Source organism: Oreochromis niloticus, linkage group LG6 (genome assembly GCF_001858045.2).
Source record: "Oreochromis niloticus isolate F11D_XX linkage group LG6, O_niloticus_UMD_NMBU, whole genome shotgun sequence".
In the NCBI taxonomy this organism is placed as follows: Eukaryota; Metazoa; Chordata; class Actinopteri; order Cichliformes; family Cichlidae; genus Oreochromis; species Oreochromis niloticus.
In genome coordinates, this window is record NC_031971.2 from 6883097 (window position 1) to 6905076 (window position 21980).

General features: G+C 42.4%; 1 protein-coding gene and 1 long non-coding RNA gene across 5 annotated transcripts; one reads left to right on the forward strand and one right to left on the reverse strand.

The window, feature by feature from the left end:
- Window positions 1–605: 605 nt before the first annotated feature.
- Window positions 606–3861, reverse strand: LOC112847100 (lisH domain-containing protein C1711.05-like). 3 transcript variants are annotated; one of them, XM_025907947.1, is made up of 4 exons: window positions 3676–3861; window positions 2017–2325; window positions 1053–1929; window positions 606–831 (listed from the first exon to the last, which is right to left on the reverse strand). In XM_025907947.1, exons 1-3 carry the CDS (start codon window positions 3725–3727, stop codon window positions 1502–1504), a joined length of 789 nt encoding a protein of 262 aa, XP_025763732.1. In that variant the 5' UTR covers window positions 3728–3861; the 3' UTR covers window positions 606–831; window positions 1053–1501. The 3 variants fall into 3 exon arrangements, with proteins under 3 accessions (XP_025763732.1, XP_025763731.1, XP_025763730.1); XM_025907946.1 differs by having other exon boundaries at window positions 1053–2292; XM_025907945.1 differs by having other exon boundaries at window positions 1053–2325.
- A 438-nt stretch (window positions 3862–4299) lies between these two features.
- On the forward strand, window positions 4300–7316 carry LOC112847104 (uncharacterized). 2 transcript variants are annotated; one of them, XR_003220446.1, is made up of 3 exons: window positions 4300–4359; window positions 6371–6431; window positions 6948–7316. It is a non-coding gene; the product is annotated as an uncharacterized LOC112847104 (long non-coding RNA). The 2 variants fall into 2 exon arrangements; XR_003220445.1 differs by having other exon boundaries at window positions 4337–4583.
- Window positions 7317–21980: the final 14664 nt, after the last annotated feature.

Sequence of the window (21980 nt, forward strand, 5' to 3'; positions counted from 1 at the left end):
ACTGATCAGTAGGACCTGAAACTGCAAACATTCAAACATTCAGGCCGAGTAAGAATCAGTTGGTGAACGTATTAATCTACTACAATTAGCAAATTAATAAATAAACAGGAGAAAGTTACAACGCTAACTGAGTCATGCAAGTTTTTGACCAGGAGGTTAAACTCATACAAATTAGCTTCACCCAGGCTCATGAAAACACTGTCCTGCTAATAGATAGCAGATCATTTGTGTCAGTGTGTCAGGATGGTTTATATTTGAGCTTTTAGTTCACACAGAACAATTTTTCTTCATTTTTTTTTAACGATTACCAAAGTCTGTGAATCCCCAAATTGTTCAGTTGTTCTTTTTGCTCCCCATCAGGTCACTTTCACCATGTGACAAAAACAACACCCCACTGTACACACTCGGGCCACCGGCAACTTTCTAAATCCTCAATAAAAAGCTGACAGGTTGCAATGATGTTCCAAATAACATTAAGAAAACAACTAAATACACAGAAAATATTATGAAAATTGGTTTATTTTATATCTCCTAGTTTGAAATGAAGCAATAAAAACATGTATAAAACATCACAAACTGCAATATTTTACAAATGGTTACGTCCTGCTGATGCAATGGAGACATCTTCCAGTGACAGTCTTCATCCGTGTGTGTGTGAGGAGGCTCCTAAACCCACCGACACAGAAGTGCATGTTCACAACTCCCTCTGTGGAGGTGGGGTCAGGGCCCTCCTCACCCAGGTGAGGAGGGGTGGTGCTGTGGCCAGTCAGGTATGAAGTGCTGAGAGTGGATCCTTGGTCCTCTGTGCAGCTCTGTCCACGCTCAGCTTCCCTGCAAAGCAATAACACAAGAAAGACGTCATTTTAACACAAAACACCATTTTCACAGTATGTATGATGTTAAAAAGCAATTTTAAACCCAACGTATACACATGAAAAATATAAATAAAGCTAAACCTACAGTGCTGCTGACATAGGACGATGATTTATACCAACTATTGGAAGAATTTAGTCTTCAAGACAGTTTGTTGTCAATGTGAGGTGATAACTTACATAGTTGGAACACAGCACCACTCTCCAGTTTTTCACTTGGTCATCCATCCTTCTCATCGGGTTGGTCGGGGTAAGGCTGTCTTCTGGGTGGGGTGTTAGCTCCATCTTGGACGTTGAGTGTCTGAAGTGCTGAATTCTGGGAGAGAAAAAGTGTAAACAAGAGACTACAGTCAGTTCACTGCATCATTTTTAAACCTTTTCTACTTATTTGTGTTGACATTAAGTACAGACTTACCTTTGTCCTGCATGGTGAATTGGGGCTTGGGAAAAACATATATTATTCATTTAAAAAGTTACCTGTGATATTAAGAAAAATGGAAGTAATAACAACTAAAACCTACCTTTCAGTCACAATGTAATATTAATATTAATGTCACATATCAACAAAAAAAACAATACAATACAATAATACAAGAGTTACAAAGTTTAAAAACATGTTCTAACATAAACTAATCAGAGTCACTGTCATCAAGCGAAAGCTCAAAAGGCCTCTCCCAGAAACGTCTTACTGCAAAACTACCTGAGGATGTTGAAGGGGCATCAAACTGGTCACTTACCTTGCACCTCTTTGCACTTACCTCTTCGGTGTAGATGTCTTCTCTGCTTCTCTTTGCTGAGGAAGGAGCAGCAGAGGGAGCATCTGAGGAAGCAGATGAGAGAGAAGCTGAGGAAGAAGCAGCAGAGGAAGAAGCAGCAGAGGAAGCAGATGAGGAAGAAGCAGCAGAGGAAGCATCTGAGGAAGCAGATGAGAGAGCAGGTGAGGAAGGAGCAGCAGAGGAAGCATCTGAGGAAGCAGATGAGAGAGCAGGTGAGGAAGGAGCAGCAGAGGAAGCATCTGAGGAAGCAGATGAGAGAGGTGAGGAAGGAGCATACTCACCTTCACTGATACGCTGGGTATCAGTGTCCTGAGCTTCATCAGAAGAGGAGGAGGGTGAGAGAGTGGGAAAATACTCACCATACTCACCTTCACTGATACGCTGGGTATCAGTGTCCTGAGCTTCATCAGAAGAGGAGGAGGGTGAGAGAGTGGGAAAATACTCACCATACTCACCTTCACTGATACGCTGGGTATCAGTGTCCTGAGCTTCATCAGAAGAGGAGGAGGGTGAGAGAGTGGGAAAATACTCACCACACTCACCTTCACTGATACGCTGGGTATCAGTGTCCTGAGCTTCACCAGAAGAGGTGGGGCTCTGGAGACTGTCATCCAGGATCCTGATGACTTCGGGAAGGCCTTCTTCTGCAGGGCGTTCAACCACATAGTCAAGACGCCATGTGAGGAAACAATTTTTAAAATAACATTAGGAATGAAATAAACACTCAGTGTTAAAGCAACAGACCTACATCTGTTAGTTTGAGCAGAGGATGAGAGAAAAGCATTTTAGGCTACATTTATGTCAGACTGAATGACACTTCATGCAAGAAAAAAACAACTAAGTTAACTAAGTTCAAATCTTTAAGTGAAGATTTTTAATAGAAGACCACCAAACCTCCACCAAGTCAGCTCACTCTGTGTACTTTTAAGGTGACACTATTGTATTTTGTGTACATTCAATTTGTTTTATTTGTTCTTTGTAAGCCTTTATGCAAACACTATGTTGGAATAGGTAATGGATAATAGATATTAATTTGTAAATAGCCGGACATGAGTAACTTATTATATAAATATACTACAGTAAATTTATAACTAACCATGCAGCTCATTCTCCTGTTTTATTTACAATTCACAATGTCACACATTTTGAAAAAAGCTCAGAGGTTAAATATGTGTTTGCAAACCATAATGTAACATTTAGACCACATGTACCAATCTCATGTCCTAAATGTAAAAAAAATTATTATTTTTTTAATAAAAACACAACCTCCTTGGCAAGAGTAAAAATTGCACACACACAAAGCTCTGCAGGTATGTCTGAAAATGCTGATCAAGTGAAAAATAAACAAACAAACAGAAACTCTTAACTCAGAATCCACATTTTAGAAATGTGCACAAGGACTGTATCTGCCATAAGGACAGATGCATCTAATCTGTGGTAAACATGCTATCCCTGTGTAAATATCCCTGTGTACAATATATCTCTCTGCTATCTAATAAGATTAAAAGCATTACCGTAACATAAGATACCATTATTACTACTGTTTCATATTCTTTTGATATTGTTTATTTGGATTATTTTTTTATCTTTGTGTTTTGCAGCAGAGAAAAAAATTATAGTTTATGTCAATAAAGCCTTTGATCCGGAGAAGAAAAGGATGTTAGGAGGGGACCGGTCACCGGGATCTGTGTGTTTACACCTGCGCGTTCTGACGCCATGACACCCTGAAGATGCCGTTACCACAGGCATTTTACAAATTTTAGTCCATTAAGCTATTTTTAACCATTTCATTTTAAAGAAAAGTGTCAAATTTTAAGCCTTCAAATCAAAGTAACACCTTTTTTTTCAAATTCATACACCAGCCGTTAATAATTTCTACACCTCTCCCGGAAAATTTAAAGCATACAAACAATTTACCGGCAAAAATCTTGGAATACACATATTTGATCACGTTAAAACTTGATATTCACACTGGAACTTGTTAAATTATTACAGTCATTTAAATTTAAAGAAATTTTCAAACGTACCTGCAGCGAAGTCCAGGTGGCTGTCGATGAGTCGGGGTCCACGGCGAGCCATCTTCAAACTTGAAAAACAAAAACAAGTACAAACGATCCACAGATGAAGTACTTGTTGTCGCTTTCAAGTAAAATCCGCTTACAGTAAAATGTTTTGCAAAACTTAGCTTTCCACAGGCTGAGGTTGGAGCAGGTCGAAACAAGTCCACGAGCAAGTGTAAAGGGAGGAATGGAACCTTGTGCAGCATTTATATACCCTCGGCAGGCTATGGTTACGGTTGCCAACATGCCTGTGCACGTGCACATGATATAACTATATGAATGGAGCTCACCGCAACGTAATGTACAGTTAATTAATGGTCATTTACACTTACTGCCTCTGTCAGCCTTTATGTAGCATGTATACTAACCACGTAGGTATAGGTATATCCAGAAATAAACACAGATATTAGAAAGCAGAAAATCAAATCAATCTCAATCATAACTGACATGTTTGCTTTAGTAACAATAATAATAATGGATTGCATTTATATAGTGCTTTTCGGGACCCTCAAAGCGCTTTACAATTCCACTATTCATTCACACACTGGTGGAGGTAAGCTACAGTTGTAGCCACAGCTGCCCTGGGGCAGACTGACAGAAGCGAGGCTGCCATATCGCGCCATCGGCCCCTCTGGCCATCACCAGTAGGCGGTAGGTGAAGTGTCTTGCCCAAGGACACAACGACCGAGACTGTCCGAGCCGGGGCTCGAACCGGCAACCTTCCGGTTACAAGACGAATTGCCAACGATCGCCTAATGTTATTCGATCGCCCCGAGTGAATAACATCAGCATGTAGCTCATGCTAATATTACATTTTGACATTTTTAAGCTAACAATAACTTAGCGTTCTCGCTACTCACCATGCTGTTAAACAGGTATATGTCAGCAATGACAACATTTAATAAATGTTTTTAAAATGCTAGCCGTGCTGATTACCCTTAGGATTGCTTGAGGTTGTTTCCAGCTCTAGAGGTCATAAGCGAACTTAGGCCTGTGCCAACCTTTGGCACGAAAATCAATCTTGTAAAGCTCACTATTAAACTGACAAAAAGCCTTAGAACCTAGAAACTATGATACTTACAACTGTGCTATGTTTGTGTCATAACATATAGCAAGACCCCATAACGATAACTGACCTTTGACCTCTTCTCAAGATGAATCTTAAGGTTAAAGAGATAATGCTATATAGAGCTATTTTAACACTATGTTTCTTACTGCCATTGTTTGACAACATATAAGCATAAAGGAAATGATATATGGAGATTCTAAATATCAGGTTATTATGACTTTATTATAAACTTTATTATTTATTATACACTTCTGAAACTAAGTTTAAGCTTCCCAGAACGTTTTGTTGCAAGTTACATTACTGATATAAGAAATATGTACAAATGTTTGTATTGTTCACCCACAAGTGCAGTCTCTGGCTCAAACACAGAAGCTTGGTATGTTTGGTTGTCAGTCCAGACATTCCTAAAGAAAGTTGTCCTTCTTCAGCTCCAGACCTTTCTAGATAAAAATGGCATTAGTGAAGAATTTCAGTCTGGTTTTAAAACGCATCGCAACACTGAAACTGCTCTTGTAAAAGTTTTAATGACCTTTTAACTTTTACTGACTTGAGAGATTTTGTCATTTTAATATTATTAGACCTCAGTGCTGCATTTGATACCGTAGATCATGGGATTCTTATCTCTCGGCTTGAGCGCTGTGTCAGAATCAAAGGCTGCTTTGGAGTGGTTTAAATCTTACCTGTCCAACCAAAGTTTTTCTGTTAGATTGGGGGATACATCATTCTCAAAAGCCTCACTTTCTTGTGGGGTCCTCAAGGAGTCCAATCTTGGTCCAGTTCTCTTTTCTATTTATATGCTCCCTATGGGTTCAATTTTTAAAAAACATGGGATCTCATTCCCTTGCTATGCAGACGACTCGCAAATTTACCTGCCACTGAAACGTAAATCTGTGAGTCCTCTGAAGGGTTCGCTAGATTGTTTGGAGGATGTTAAGGATGGCATGGATGGCTTTAAACTTCCTTAACCTAAAAGAACAGAAAACAGAGGTGATTGTGTTTGGTCCCTGTGACCGCTGTGACTTTGGCCCTTTAGGAATTCATAATAATAATAATAAAAAACCTTCTGCAAGGAACCTAGGAGTGTTTTTTTGACTCTAATCTAATGTTTGATAAACAGATTAATGCTGCCTTTGCTGTAACTGCTCCTAAGCTCCCTTCACGTCAGGACTTCCCCAACGTTGGACACTTTTAAAACCTGTCTGAAAACCCACTTTTATTCCTTGGCTTTTAAATCAGAATGAGGTGTATTACTTTTATTTATCTTATTTCTCACTCAAATCTTCTAATTTTATGATTCTTTTTCTTAACTCTTATCATGTCTCCCGATGTATTTATTTCTTTTATCTTAATTGAACAGCAGCTTTGTCAATGGTTGTTGTTTTAAATCTGCTATATAAATACATTTGACTATAACTTTGACTTCACAGTACTTTAAATATTTACTGAAGTATTTTTTTATACTTCTTAAGTAGAAGTATATGTGTACTTTTTCTTAAGTAAAAAATGTCTGTGTTTTGCCACCTCTGTTGACAGACAGTGTTAATCTCTGTTTTCTGCACGCTCTTCAGTTCCTCTTTGTTTCCTGACTTGCAGACTCTCCTTGACGTCAGGACTGAGCCACGGTTTAGTATTTGTGAAACACAGTACAGTCCTGGTGGGTACAGCATTATCTGAACATACATTAATGCAGCCTGTTTTGCAATCCATCACGCCATAAATGTCCTCCCCACTTTATCACAAAGCACTTCTCACATTGTTGTGTAAAAATGGTCCTTCAGAGCCTCTTCAGTCTCCTCATAACTATGAATTCTGCATATCAATAAATAATGTTCCTCCTGATGATCTCTTCTAATTGAAGTAGAGGAAAGAACTAGTTTGTACCATCTCTTTCTAGTATGGCGCTCCCTCCCGGCACATCTCCATCTCTGTCACATCAGATCAGGCATGATTCAAATGCAGGACTCAGAACTTTGCAACTAAAGGGAGGTTTATTTACAACACCAGGTGAAATGTATACATATGTACAGTGACGAAGGGACGGGGGCTCTAGAAATTCAAAGGAAAGGGCCAGGGCAGGGGTAACTAGTTTACACTCCTCTTCACACTGACTCACACACACTAACTCTAGTCCCACGCTGAAACTCACTCCCACTCATGCTCATCCAAACAGGATCCACGGGAAACAGGCGGGGGTCCAGGAAGGTCTGTGCAGAGAGAAGAAAATGGAAAACCAAGAAACACGATGGCAGACAAACAGATTCACAAGAGAGAGCTGGGACTACATTAATGGGGGTAAATACAACAATCCAGCAAAGAACAGCACTCCACCAAGGCCTTAAGTACCGGCAGGAACAATCATAGATGATGAGCAGCAGGTGAGTGATGAGTGGGTGTGGAGAACAAGGCGGGAACTAGGAACCAGATGCCACCATGGTGGGGGGGAGTGAAGAGGGAGAGATACAAACAGAACACCAGAGACTAGGGCTGTGTCCCAATTCAGAGACCTGTATAGGAATTTCTTTTACTTGTGTATTAATCACATTATTTTATTGTATAATGCCTTGGTGCCACTGGATTTTAACATGTCTGACACCCATACTGTAAGAAGGAAGTTGGGGGAAGCAGACCACTCCAGAGGAAGAGTCTTTTGTCTCTTCGAGGACTCTGGGAGGTAGCAAGCGAGTGTGAACCTTAAGGTGTGAAACAGCTGTGTACTGCCTTTTGTTTCTGAAGAAGGTATTTAACTGAGAGCCATGCTAGGCTCAGTGAGACTCTGCTGACCCTGCCCCGCGGTCATGCAGGCTCGCCACAAGCTTGGTTTTCTGTTCTGTGTGTTTTGATTAAAGAATGTTAGCTACTGCTCACCGCTCGTCTGCAGGCTTTATTTAAATGGAAAACTTCCACAACAAAATGGCGACGAGGATGGGATGGTCCATGTGGTCGCTGAACAACGGTTCCGTGGACGGGCTGATCACCCCTGAGGAAAAAGGTACCTTTGTCCTATCAGCTGTTGAAGCGAAGGAAATGGAGGAGTCACGGAGCCGTGTGTTTCAGCCACCCCAGAGACCATCAACTTTGAGGGGACTCCTGCAGATGGGTGAGTGATAGCTAACTTGTATACAGTCATGGAGAGTTTTGTCTGGCCGAGGGGGGAACGCTGGCTGACCCCGGAGTTCGAGTCTCCGGAGGAAAAATCCTGGCGGTTTGATGCCCCAGGCTTGTGTTGGGTACGGTCCATCACAAGGACATTGGCTCGAGCACGCAGTTGGGGAGAAGCCGGCCCAGACCTGTGATCGGTCCAAGTACGCCACAGGAACGGCGGTTCGGGTACACTGTTGGGAATCATTTCTGCGTACTACAGTGCGTGAAATGACGGTATTTTAGCACTTTTCTGCCGGTAAGGGAAGAAGGCCATTGCAGAGGACGCGCTGAATGTAAAGGGAAACTGGATCCAGTAAAGCGGCAGGCCTTCCACCAGGCGGCCAGAGACAAAACTCAATGCGTGACTGTATGGTAAGAACTGAGTAAATGTGTGGTGTGTAAGATTGCAGAGAATGGTTGTGTGGGAAAAGTTAATGTGTGTGTAAAAACAGTGAAAAATGGGGTTCAAAATGTTGAAAATGGGGAACAAAAAACAAGAAAAGAAAAAAAAAGAGAGGAGTGTAGAAATGTGTGTAAAAGTTGTTTCCAACTAGCGGAAGAGGGTGGTACTGCAGGCCACCAGCTCCGCTAGGGTGGACACACACAAAATTTCTTTTTTTACCAGAATTGTTGATAAAAATAAGCAATAAAAATAGGAAGAGGGTTTGGTGATTTTCAATGTAGAACAACTACAATCTCTCTGGGTTTTTAAGAAAGGGGAGTTTCAGAACTAGAGAGGGGAGACGTGTTTTTTAAGCAATGAGAACAATGATCAAAATGTCTCAGCATGTCACTTGCAGGTGAAGAGCAGACCCGGATCAATTTTCCACGTGCAGCAGTTGGAAGAAAATTATAGGTTAACATCATTAGAAACACTCAAGCCAAGTTTTGGATGAATTGTTTTACAGCTTAATTTCCATGTGTTTGTCACCCTGAGAACACAAGCTCCAAGAATCTCTGCCTGAAGACAAGAAATGCAGTTCCAGAACAACGAGATGGATATCAAGAGCTCACAGCAGTGTCCTGAGCAGTGAAGAAAAGGTTCAGCAGCAGCAGCTGTGCAAGACAGCGACAGCAAGGAGAAAAATGGCATCATCATGACTGGATGGATGGATGTGCATTTCGAACGAGCTGCAACTTCACTGTGTGTGAATGGACCTTTGAAAAGACTGTCTGAGTTGGACATTTTCCACTTTTGGAGCAAAATGGCAAGATGAGACAGTGGAAAACACAGGACAAAGCTGAAAGACAACTGACTCTCACTGGACTGCTGCAAGGGGGAGAGATGAGATGAGACCACAGTGGAAGGAGCAGGGAGGACATGGCTGTTTTAGTGTGGGAAATGAAATTTGGGTTTAGGAAACTGGGAAGAAAAAACGACTGCCTTGCGTGGAGAATTGAAAAGTGTCTGGAGCACCGCAAAGAGGAGATGAGTGGAGACTAATAGATTATTGAGTTTCTTGTTTCTGATGTGTGGGGAGGTCTTATCATGACATACATCTGGTTACATGGGGGAAAACAGAACTCATTATCTAATAGAATATTGTTGTGTGAGGTGTGTGACTGGTGGATGAAAGTTTGGGAGATTTACTGATGCATTTTCTTTTGGTACCACTTTGAACCTGACAATTAGTTTTGTTTTGATCCATCATTCTAAGAGAGCATGCTTAGACAACTTCTAAAAAGAGGCCTTCATATTGTTTCGATTTTTAACAGTGCACTGAGATTTTTTGTTTGGCAATTTCCTCTTTTTGATGCAGGCCTGCAAGATCGGCATCGAAAGCGCTACACAACATGTTGAACAATCGCAAGTGAGTTTCTCCCCCCCAAAATTAAAATGGGCTCGGGAGAAAGCCACTTATTTGGGACAATCAGAAAACAAGTCCCTGCCAAAAAGGATTCAGCGAGGTAATCCAGTCTAAAAAAATTTTTTTCTTTTTGAAATGACGTCATTGCTGGCAGTAGAAACTTATTGCGTCACGAGAGGTTCTACTGTCAGCAAATAAAAAATGGGGACTGACAAATGCTTTACTGACTTGACACCAGTATGCAAGATTGCACCTCCGCCTTGACCTGACAAAAGGGTGGATGTATGTATGTTTTGTTTTTTGTTTTTTTACAGGAACAGAAAGGTGACAGCAACATCCTGGGTTGCATGAGCTTTTAGGCCGTGCTGATTTAACCTCTTAATTGCCACTTTCTGTGTCTTTGTGAATTTACCAGCGGTGTGTTATTCATGACCTTGTATTGTTTACAGTGCAGAGGTCACTGTGAGAAAGTGTGCATACAGATGCACTGCGCTAACATCTAATTTTTTCCACAGCAGAGGGTTAATCATATGATCTAATCACACCACTGGCTAATGTTTTCTTACGACAGGGCCTGGAGTGAAACTACTCCAGGGTAGAAGCCCTGGGAATTTTTAAGAGACGATGCACAACTTTATTGGGCATGTCTAAGTGTGATAAGCTGACAATAGGGCACAAGAGGGTTTTCCGGGGAGCTTTCATTTTTAAATTTCAGGGACCGTGACATGAGGGATATGGAAGGATTGACTGAGGTGCAGATGCAGAGAGGAGATAATGCTTCACCAGGACCAGTTAGAGCAGGGACCATCTGCAGGACAGCTGACAAACGACAGTGGGTTGCACCACTGGGCTTCCAAATGATTGTCACGAGGAGATTTTGAACAGCAAAATCTTAAAATAAAATGAAAGAGTTTCGCCGTTGACGTTGAGGAAGACAGCTAAGGTGTACGACGTGCTCTGCCTTAAATCTACAGCCGTGTTGGAACAGAAATAGAGGGATGAAGAGAGCGTGCCAACCTCCAAAAGTGACAGCACAGAGGGAGACCAGAGTTGGAATTATGACTCTGTAAATGGCACAGACACCAGGAGCCATGACTGGGACTGAGAATGACCACCTAATGCTGCTTCACTTTGCCATGCAAAGTACTTTGACACTATGGAGAAGGCCTTTCCTCTGTATCATTGTTGTTGCCATTTGCATGTGAGAGCTTAGATTGTGGGGAGGATTAAAGATGAACAAAGGGTGGTGGGAGAACAGTGAAGTGAGGATACACAGTGTGAAACTCCTTTAAGTGTAAAATAATGTTGATGTGATTACAGAATGTCAGGAAAGAAATTCTGGTATTAATGTGATTCTTGATTTAAGAATCAAAGGGTGGGATTGTATAGGAATTTCTTTTACTTGTGTATTAATCACATTATTTATTGTATAATGCCTTGGTGGCACTGGATTTTAACATGTCTGACACCCATACTGTAAGAAGGAAGTTGGGGGAAGCAGACCACTCCAGAGGAAGAGTCTTTTGTCTCTTCGAGGACTCTGGGAGGTAGCAAGCGAGTGTGAACCTTAAGGTGTGAAACAGCTGTACTGCCTTTTGTTTCTGAAGAAGGTATTTAACTGAGAGCCATGCTAGGCTCAGTGAGACTCTGCTGACCCTGCCCCGCGGTCATGCAGGCTCTCCACAAGCTTGGTTTTCTGTTCTGTGTGTTTTGATTAAAGAATGTTAGCTACCGCTCACCGCTCGTCTGCAGGCTTTATTTAAATGGAAACTTCCACAACAGACTGCACGCTTGAAGTACGCATTTTAAGTGCAATTACGTCAGCGCCACGCGACGACGGCTGTCCCAATTCAAAGTGTACTTCAAATGCATACTCCATCAACGGCGCAAACCAAGTTAATGTACTTTCAGCATTAACTTGGTTTTAAAGCCTCTACTTCTATATATATATATACCATCTATATATACCTTCTACATATATATATATATATATATATATATATATATATATATATACTGTGAAGAGTAGAAATATTTTACTGCTATTATTTGCTGCTATTTTTATAATCATCATTACCGTTTCATTATTAATAGTGATGTTGCATTCAGATGCATTCAGATGTTCAAATATATTGGTATTATATTAGTCTTTATTACAGGTCCAGTAAGAACCACTTTAAACTGTTGAGTTGAATCTATAATTTTAAAGGCTTTTGAATGTTTTTATATTTTTACACTGAAGTCTTCAGCGGGTGAGAGACGGAGCTGCAGGGACAGGAAATATACTCTGTGCCAAAATGAGACAGGAAACACTTCTGCAAGGCTTGCAGAAGTGAAACTGAAAGCCGAGTCTGAGTGCAAGTATTTTGAGCAGGTTATTTATTAGGCATTTATCTTGATTAAGCTTTGATTAAGCTTTAAGTAGTTGTATTAGATTGAAACATTTGTTTTATACATTTTACATATAAGTCAAGATCGGCACACACAGGATGGCCTTAGCCTGGTTGCTTAAGCTGAGGTCAATTAAGGTGCAGCGTGAGGATCACACATGTACAGACATACACACATACACACACATAGTTTCAGTTGTGTACGTGCTGGCCTTCTGTCTGGTGGAAAGGTTACAAGGTTTAGCTGATGAAGTGAAGGGTGAAATAAAGGACAGCATACACACACCCACACACACACAGTATTAGACTCATTTATATAGGGAAGAGTTTAATCATGGTTTGCTTGCAACTGCAAAATTGTGCCTGCATGAGTGACAGTTTGTGCAGAACGTGGGCCTGATGTTCCAGAAGATAAGCCTGGGCAGGATGGTGACAGGAAGCACCTGGGGTCGAGCCGAAGACAATGTTCTTTTAAACTGTGTTCAAAGTTAACTGAACGTTTGTGGTGTTGGATTGACGTATGCTGCACTGGATCTGCCTGGCAACAGAAACCCTATAAAGTCTTTGTTCTGACTATTGTAAGACAGTTCAACACCGAATCTGCACAGTGTTGGACTCCACATGTGTGTACATTAAAATCTTCGTCTAACTGCACCAGGCCAGATCAGTGGTTATTATTTTGGATTCCTCCTCAATATCTGAACCCTTAACAGTACCATGTGTGTATATATATGTATATCACAATAATCTGACAATACTATAATATTGGCCATATTATATTAACATTACCACAGTGAGATGATTTTAATCTCATGAACAACATTAGCTAATTGTTATTTACTAACTAATCTTAAACTGACTGTTCAGTACAGAAATGAAGCCCAACTATCATGTTTTACAGTCCCGTGGTCTCAGCCTCAGATACTCAACTAATCAAAGTTGTGTCATGACAAAAATGAATGACCAACAAAACATTTTTCTCCTTCATTTTGTCAAACAATGCTGTATGAAACGTTTCTCGCGGTTAGTATCATGGTTGCTAGGCTACCTGAGCAGCACGACGAAGGCTAGACCGTCCCATTTCACAAACCTCTCACTTCCGCACTTCTCGTACTTATAGTACGCACCGTATGGAGAAAAAATGTTTTGTTGGTCATTCATTTTGTCATGACATCACTTTGATTAGTTGAGACCACGGGACTGTAAAACATGATTGTTGGGCTTCATTTCTGTACTGAACAGTCATTTCAAGATTAGTTAGTAAATAATAATTAGCTAATGTTGTTCATGAGACTAAAGTCATCTCACTGTGGTAATGTTAATATAATATGGACAATATTATATGTATTGTAAGATTATCATATATATATACAGGGAGTGCAGAATTATTAGGCAAATGAGTATTTGTCCACATCATCCTCTTCATGCATGTTGTCTTACTCCAAGCTGTATAGGCTCGAAAGCCTGCTACCAATTAAGCATATTAGGTGATGTGCATCACTGTAATGAGAAGGGGTGTGGTCTAATGACATCAACACCCTATATCAGGTGTGCATAATTATTAGGCAACTTCCTTTCCTTTGGCAAAATGGGTCAAAAGAAGGACTTGACAGGCTCAGAAAAGTCAAAAATAGTGAGATGTCTTGCAGAGGGATGCAGCAGTCTTAAAATTGCAAAGCTTCTGAAGCGTGATCATCGAACAATCAAGCGTTTCATTCAAAATAGTCAACAGGGTCGCAAGAAGCGTGTGAAAAAACCAAGGCGCAAAATAACTGCCCATGAACTGAGAAAGTCAAGCGTGCAGCTGCCAAGATGCCACTTGCCACCAGTTTGGCCATATTTCAGAGCTGCAACATCACTGGAGTGCCCAAAAGCACAAGGTGTGCAATACTCAGAGACATGGCCAAGGTAAGAAAGGCTGAAAGACGACCACCACTGAACAAGACACACAAGCTGAAACGTCAAGACTGGGCCAAGAAATATCTCAAGACTGATTTTTCTAAGGTTTTATGGACTGATGAAATGAGAGTGAGTCTTGATGGGCCAGATGGATGGGCCCGTGGCTGGATTGGTAAAGGGCAGAGAGCTCCAGTCCGACTCGGACGCCAGCAAGGTGGAGGTGGAGTACTGGTTTGGGCTGGTATCATCAAAGATGAGCTTGTGGGGCCTTTTCGGGTTGAGGATGGAGTCAAGCTCAACTCCCAGTCCTACTGCCAGTTTCTGGAAGACACCTTCTTCAAGCAGTGGTACAGGAAGAAGTCTGCATCCTTCAAGAAAAACATGATTTTCATGCAGGACAATGCTCCATCACACGCGTCCAAGTACTCCACAGCGTGGCTGGCAAGAAAGGGTATAAAAGAAGAAAAACTAATGACATGGCCTCCTTGTTCACCTGATCTGAACCCCATTGAGAACCTGTGGTCCATCATCAAATGTGAGATTTACAAGGAGGGAAAACAGTACACCTCTCTGAACAGTGTCTGGGAGGCTGTGGTTGCTGCTGCACGCAATGTTGATGGTGAACAGATCAAAACACTGACAGAATCCATGGATGGCAGGCTTTTGAGTGTCCTTGCAAAGAAAGGTGGCTATATTGGTCGCTGATTTGTTTTTGTTTTGTTTTTGAATGTCAGAAATGTATATTTGTGAATGTGGAGATGTTATATTGGTTTCACTGGTAAAAATAAATAATTGAAATGGTATATATTTGTTTTGTGTTAAGTTGCCTAATAATTATGCACAGTAATAGTCACCTGCACACACAGATATCCCCCTAAAATAGCTAAAACTAAAAACAAACTAAAAACTACTTCCAAAAACATTCAGCTTTGATATTAATGAGTTTTTTGGGTTCATTGAGAACATGGTTGTTGTTCAATAATAAAATTATTCCTCAAAAATACAACTTGCCTAATAATTCTGCACTCCCTGTATATATATATATATATATATATATATATATATATATGAGCTTGAACTCTGGGTCAAAGATGCAAGTAGCAGTTATTTATATTCCTATCACCTTAAATCTTCACTCAAAGACAAGTATCTCTGACAGTGTATATACAGATGTATTATATATAAGAGACAAACATTGTTATTTTAATATGTTGGCATTACTAAATTTGGCTCAATGCTTACATATATGTGTAAAAAGAAAATGTACGAGCTGTGATAACTGTTTCTGATAGAATGAAGAGTAGACTGATATATGAAATATTCCTTTATTGGGTGAGAAATCAGAGCATGTCATAACTGCTTTAAGTCATACAGAATAGATATCAGAGCCTTAAACAGGCTGACTTCTGCTAAATGGGTCAAACTGGGCAGAAAGTATACAAACACATAACATCCTTATAGAATGTGATGTAACACTATAGATCAACTTAGCTCAGAATATATAAAGCATATAAACAATTACAGCAATATGATGCAACAAACACAGCAGTGCTACTGATCCAAATACTCAAAGCTTCATAGAACTGAAACAAACATTTATTTTTAGCTCCATTCTGCTGCTGATACATACTTTAGGTTTCTGAATATTAAACTTGTTGCTGCCTTTCATAGTGTGTAACTTGAAGGCCCTGAGTACTTTCTCCCACACTGAAAACACTGGAATGATCAAATTATTTGAACATTACCTAATAAGATTGATTCAGGACAGACAATTAGTTATGTTAAACTTTCCTAGCAGTCCTTCACAAACAGGGAACAGTCTGTCTATTCTCTCCATCTGTCAGCTGCTGCTGGCTCTTCCTCCTCCTCTTCCTCACACACTGCTGAGTTTGTCCTGGTGGATCATCAGGGGTGCAAAGCCTCACAGATGATGTGCAGCAGTGGGTCCCTCAGTCTGTCCTCACTCTGGACACTTGCAGTTGTCACACATGGAAATCAAATGTGTGATAAGCTGCAGGATTCAAACACAAGTGTAACTTATAAATACATGTTCATACTTTTATTCCACAATCAGAGAGAAAGAAAAAGAGAGAGAGTGCAGGACAGACAGACAGGTGACAGTCTCAGGTGTACACACTGCTACAAAACAGCACAAGAGAAGGAGGATTTAGTGTTGTGTTATTACGAGTGCTAAACAAGAAGAGTTCCCAGATGGTCCAGTGGACACATGTGTGACTCCTGTGATTAAAGCATCTTTCTTTCAGCTTAACGAGTGAACCGTCAGCTCGTTCAAACACACGTTAAAGTCCGTTTGGCTCGACACCACCGAACAGAGGCAGCAATATAACATAGCTAACATTAACAGTGCAGTGAATCCTGCTTGTGCCGTCATATTCAGGACTGCAAACCGAGCAGTATCACTGACTTTCAGCTTGTTGTGTTTGTGGATATATGACTGACTTTAATTATCCATAAAATCATCACATTCTCTGTAAGATTAAGGTCAACTATATACATATTTAGAAGTAGAGGCTTTAAACCAAGCTGACGCTGAAAGTACAAACATCACTAATGTCACATAACTTGCCGACATGTGGCAACAGTAATGTTTTAATGTTCTTAAACATTCGCACATAAATAAGTGACATAATATTCAGTACTTACTTTTGACAGTTCACTCTTCGGCCGCTCCCTTCTGCCGTATTTTGCGGCAAAATTATCCACACCCACCGCCGCGCTATGGATTGTGGGATATATGGGCCACGAAGCGTGCACCGGACCACGCTTGATATTTGAGGAAATCTACGGCGCATTTGGAGTATGCATTTGAAGTACACTTTGAATTGGGACAGCCGTCGTTGCGTGGCGGTGACGTACTCGCACTTGAAATGCGTACTTCAAGCGTGCAGACCCTGAATTGGGACACAGCCACTGACTGACTGAATATTCTACCAGTTGTGCTTTCAAACCAGCTGCGGTGAAATGCTCGCTTCTGTGTACCAAAACAGTCATCTGGATAGCTCTTCAGCTTCAGCTGTCTGGGCCCTGTGTCTTTGTCACCAATCAAACCCTGTAGTAGAATGAGTTGCTGCAGCTGCTTCATCATTTCCCTCTCTTGGCCTACTCCTCTCTCTCTAATAACTTGATCTTCCTCTGCCTCTTGATCCATTGCTGCAGCTCTTCTGTCTCTCCTTGCTCTCTATGACTTAAACTTGCCTGCTGACCTTTTTCTCCCTCAGCCTCTCCTTCTGCCTGACCCTTCAAGATACATTCAAACATACTGAATTGATAACTGATACAACATAGAGGCTAATGTCATGACTTTTGCTCACACACCACAGTAATTGTTGCTCCAAATATTTGAAGTTACACAGATTACATTTTGGGCACATGTGACTAAAATGGTTGCAATTTAAAGCCCTGAAAAATATCACTAAATGACTTGAATTGAAGTCATATTAAAATAGATCCCTCAAAAATATGTGAGTCAGGCTAATTTGACTATTTCTCTTTGCTCTCTCCACTTTCTAATCTTGACTCTCCTAAATAAGAGCTCAAGTTGTACCATGACTGAAATGTTTCATATTTCATATCCATATTGAGTTCCATTAAATTCTAATCAGACTGTCTGCATCACAAATGACTCCATCCTGTGAAATCCTTGACTCACCTCTCCAGCAGAGGTCTCTCCCCTCTCACTCTCTGTGCTCCTCTGCCCTGACTCCCACAGGTTAATAGGGATGGAGGAGTGATTATTATCATTTCCACTGATGATAACCATACCTGAATGAGCCCTCTGCTAGATTGGTGACTCGTTCAGGGTGCACCTTACCCCTCGACCTGTGCAAGCTGACTCTAGCTTTCACCCCTGCAATGCTAAATTGTACAAGTAGAAGAAAATGGATGAATGGTAAGAACGTAAATTAAAACACAGTAAGTTTAAGTGGTACTTAGTATACACAGTAGGAGTGTGGATTACATCATCACTGCTTTTAGTTTGACAAACTGAGGCAGGATGTGAAACACTTCTGTTTCTGTTGTTCCGTCCTCGGTTATTCTACGTTTATCTGTAGCCAACTGGCTTTTTTCTGTGTGACTGTTTGGAGAAATAAAACACTGACTACAATAAAAAAAAATCACATGTTTGTGGAACAGCACATACGTATCTGATGACACTACATGCATGATGCATGCTCAATATAAATCTTGCCACCAGTAAGGATCTCAGTCACAAAGAGAAATCCTCAACACATAATACTCACAATACATGAATCACATCTGTCATCATGTGCACCAAAAGAGATAATACTGTGTTTCTCAGTTCTTGCAGCACTTCCTGTCACCTAAAGTCTGTTGACATCTCCAGACCAGCCCTAAAGAAATACTCCATGATCTTGAAATTGAATACACTGTGAGTGTGTGAATAAATCAAATCACTGTCAAGCCCCTGAGATAAAATCATATATGCTCTATCTCAGTTTGTAGTTTAATTAGAAATCAGAGCTAATATTCTACTGAAAGCTAGGGGCAGCCATTGCACCCTCCCAAATAGTTAGTTATCTGTCGTGTAACAAAATCAAGCTTTTGTAAGCCCCCTTTGAAGTTTGCCAAACAGAAACTTCTGTAATAAATGTTTCTAATAGTAAATATTTCAGACATTTTTCCATCTGTCCATGTGTTGTCCCTTAATCTGAGCTGTAACCAATGAAGCAGAGTGTAATTACTTCCTTCAAGCCATCCTGTCACAGTGAGTGTAATCTACAGTATAATATACTTGCTCTTTGTGATTTACAATGTGAGCTGTTCATGGTGACCTGAAACAACTGTGTGGTTGGCAGAGTTGGTTTATTGTGGTGCTTTTCAGTGTTTCTGCTGGGTCTTGCACATGAGCACAACATTCACAAACAGAAAACAAAGACTGAGAAATTGCTTTTCAACTTTTTTGGACAGATTAAACATCTTAGGCCACAAATAGATTTCAGTGCGTGAACTCACAGTTGCCTCCAACACAAAGTCCCCATTTCCTCCATTTCTCCTAAGCTAACAGCCTTTCCAACAACGACTACAACCTCACTGCAATGGAAGAAGCAGTGAGGATGAAGATATAGAAGAGATGGGCGACCACACTCCGTTACCAAGTCCCAATCCCAAAAAACTGAGAAGCAAAAACTACCGGGAAGCAGGTGGGCAATGAGAATATATGAAGTCTTGCTAGCCTTCACAAAAAGATGTGAGGAAAGATTTGATTCACTTAACAAGACCCTTCGAATGAAGCATCGAAGCAAACACAAAAGGCAACCAAAGAAAACAAAGAGGAAATTGACAAGCTAAGGACAAAGATGGAGTCGCTGATGAAGGAAAACAAAGAACTGAAGGAGAGCTGTCTGGAGAGTGCACGGTACCACAGAAGATGGGACCTCAGGCCTGACAGAGAAAGAAATGAGAATACATGTGAAACGGTGATAGGCATTCATAGACCTTGAAGGAATAAATATATATATATATATATTTTTTTTTTTTTTTTTTTAACCTGTCCCGTTTGGTTCTTTTGCCATCAGAATTATTGTCTAAAGGCGAAGAAAGATGCTCAACGGATTTACTTTACCAAATGGACCATCCCAGCCTTGCCGTAATGGTCCATCTGATTCACCTTTATTGTTTATTTTATTTCGCTTGCTGAATACGGGACAGACTTGAAAGAAAGGGAGAAAGAAAGAGGGAAAGAAAAAAAAAAGAAAAAAAAAAACCTGAGAAGAGGGACAGGGAAAAAGGGCAAAAAACAAAAACCAACAGAATAAGCAGACAAAAAAAAATATATATATATATATCGATCACCTGGATCACCTGTTGAGAAAGAAAAAAGAAAGCAAGCAGAAGAAGACAAGAGTAATAAACAAGATCACAATGATCTATGGAATATGACAGTAAATATAATATAAACATATGTGCAGCACGTGAGATCGACAGCGCACAGGTGCTTGAGGTAGGAGCCCAAAAGGGTGTAATTTGTGTGTGTGATCACCCGTGTGTACACCTGTGAGCATGAACGCGCTTGTTTTAAAGGTCCTTCATGTAATGATCTGCTAGAGGTGTGGGGGGGCACTGCCCCGACCTCCAGGGCATGAAGCAGGTATGGAGGAGATCAAAACCCAGACGTCCAGAGGCCCCCAGAACACAAGAGACCAAGGAAGACCAACAGAGGGGCAGCCGCGCCACTATCCAGAAAGAGCCGAGGAGAGTCCCAGATGAGGGTCACTCAGCAGCCGCGGAGCAGAAGCCAGGGGGGTTGCAGTGACGTGCCCATGAGCTCCGCCGGCAGCCAGCTGTGCCTGAGTGACCGAGCCCCGGGCCGAGAGGCCGAGGCACCCCATCCCCGAAGTGCCCGAGCGAGCCCCAGGCTCCATGCCCGAAAGCAGTCGCCAAGGAGTGAGCCGGTGGGTACCCGGCGCCCACCCCGGACACAAAGAACCACCAATGCACCGAGTCTGAGGCGTCTGCCACCGGCAGGGGAAGTGGTGGGGGGAGATGGGCCTCCAAACTGGAGGGCCGAGATGTCCCCAGAGAGGTGGGGTCTGATACCCAACCTGACATATAGACACAGACAAACAGGCACACACAGATACAAACATCTATTCCCACCCTCATGCTCTCAACACTCACCCAATGTGGAGACAGACATAGAGAGACACTGTACACACAATCACACCCCCAAGCGTACTCTAAGCCCCGGGTCTAGGTACCCTGCCCCTGGAGGGGGAAACTGCGCCCAGACCCAGGTGGTGTTACCCTTTCCCTGCGGTGGGGAGAAGCAGACCGCCCGACTCCGCAGCAGCAGGGAGGCCCACATTCCAGACCCCAGTCGGACGGCCAACTCTCCTCCTACCCCCGCCCAGCAGGCCGCAGAGAACGGGGGTGTAGGAAGACTCCAAACCTCCCTCCACCCGCTCATATGTAGTGTTGATGTATGTGTGTTCTAAGGTGCATTAAAACCCAGGAGGGCATGGAGCTACCTGCCAGAGCAGCAGGTAAGCGTATAGCCCCTCCTGATAGCCCTCAATGTCTACGTGTATTTAAAATTGAGAGGTGGCAGCGACCCAGGGGTGAGGTGTACACCCTGATGGTGATTGGAATCCGTGTAGCGTGCCCACCCCCAAGATCCTATATGTATGTGTAATGAGAGTGTGAGTAATGTGAATGTCTAAGTTGTGGGATAAAATGAGGCAGAGGCAGCCAGAAGGGACAGAGGGGGGGGATGTCTCCTCTGCACCCTGGTGACACACCCCACCCAAGGCCCTGCATGTGTGGGTGAATGTGGTGGAGCGGGAACAGGGAGGCAGCTGGAGATGGGGAGGGAAGGAAGGGAGGGGCAAGTGACCCCCTCCCTGGGGTCAGCTCCCCGCTGACCCCAGTAGGCACCCCCATACTCTGCAACCCGCCAGGGAAAGGGGGGCCCAGGCCCATCCAGACCGGGGCCCAGTGGAGCAGCGCCTCCCGGCCCCACAGAGCCGGGACAGTCCACCTGACCCCACCACAGAGAAAACTGCACCCACCCCATCATCCACTCATCTTCCAGACTACACAAGACAATAGACGCCCAGGCTGAGATCTTCCTCCACCTCTCCTGTATCTCCCCTCCTGCAGAGAGAGTTCCTGAAGAGAGGAAGGCTCCTGCAGGATGTGACAACCTCCCCCACCAGTTGAAGAGCCCCCAGGTGGTTCGATGCACAGGCGGCACCCTGCGCCAGGACTGGGCCCCCACACACCACCCGCCCACAACCCCGGCAACACACCAACCAGGACCCAAGCCCCTGAGGCCGGCCAGGGCCCCAGCCCAGAGACGGAGTGCCCCCAGAACCTCACGCCCATCCCGGACCCACCCAGGGGCAGCCAGGCTACCAGGTCAGTAACCCACGTCCGTCAGCACAGACCCTCCCCTAGCCCTGCTGCACTCAGCCACGAGGAAAC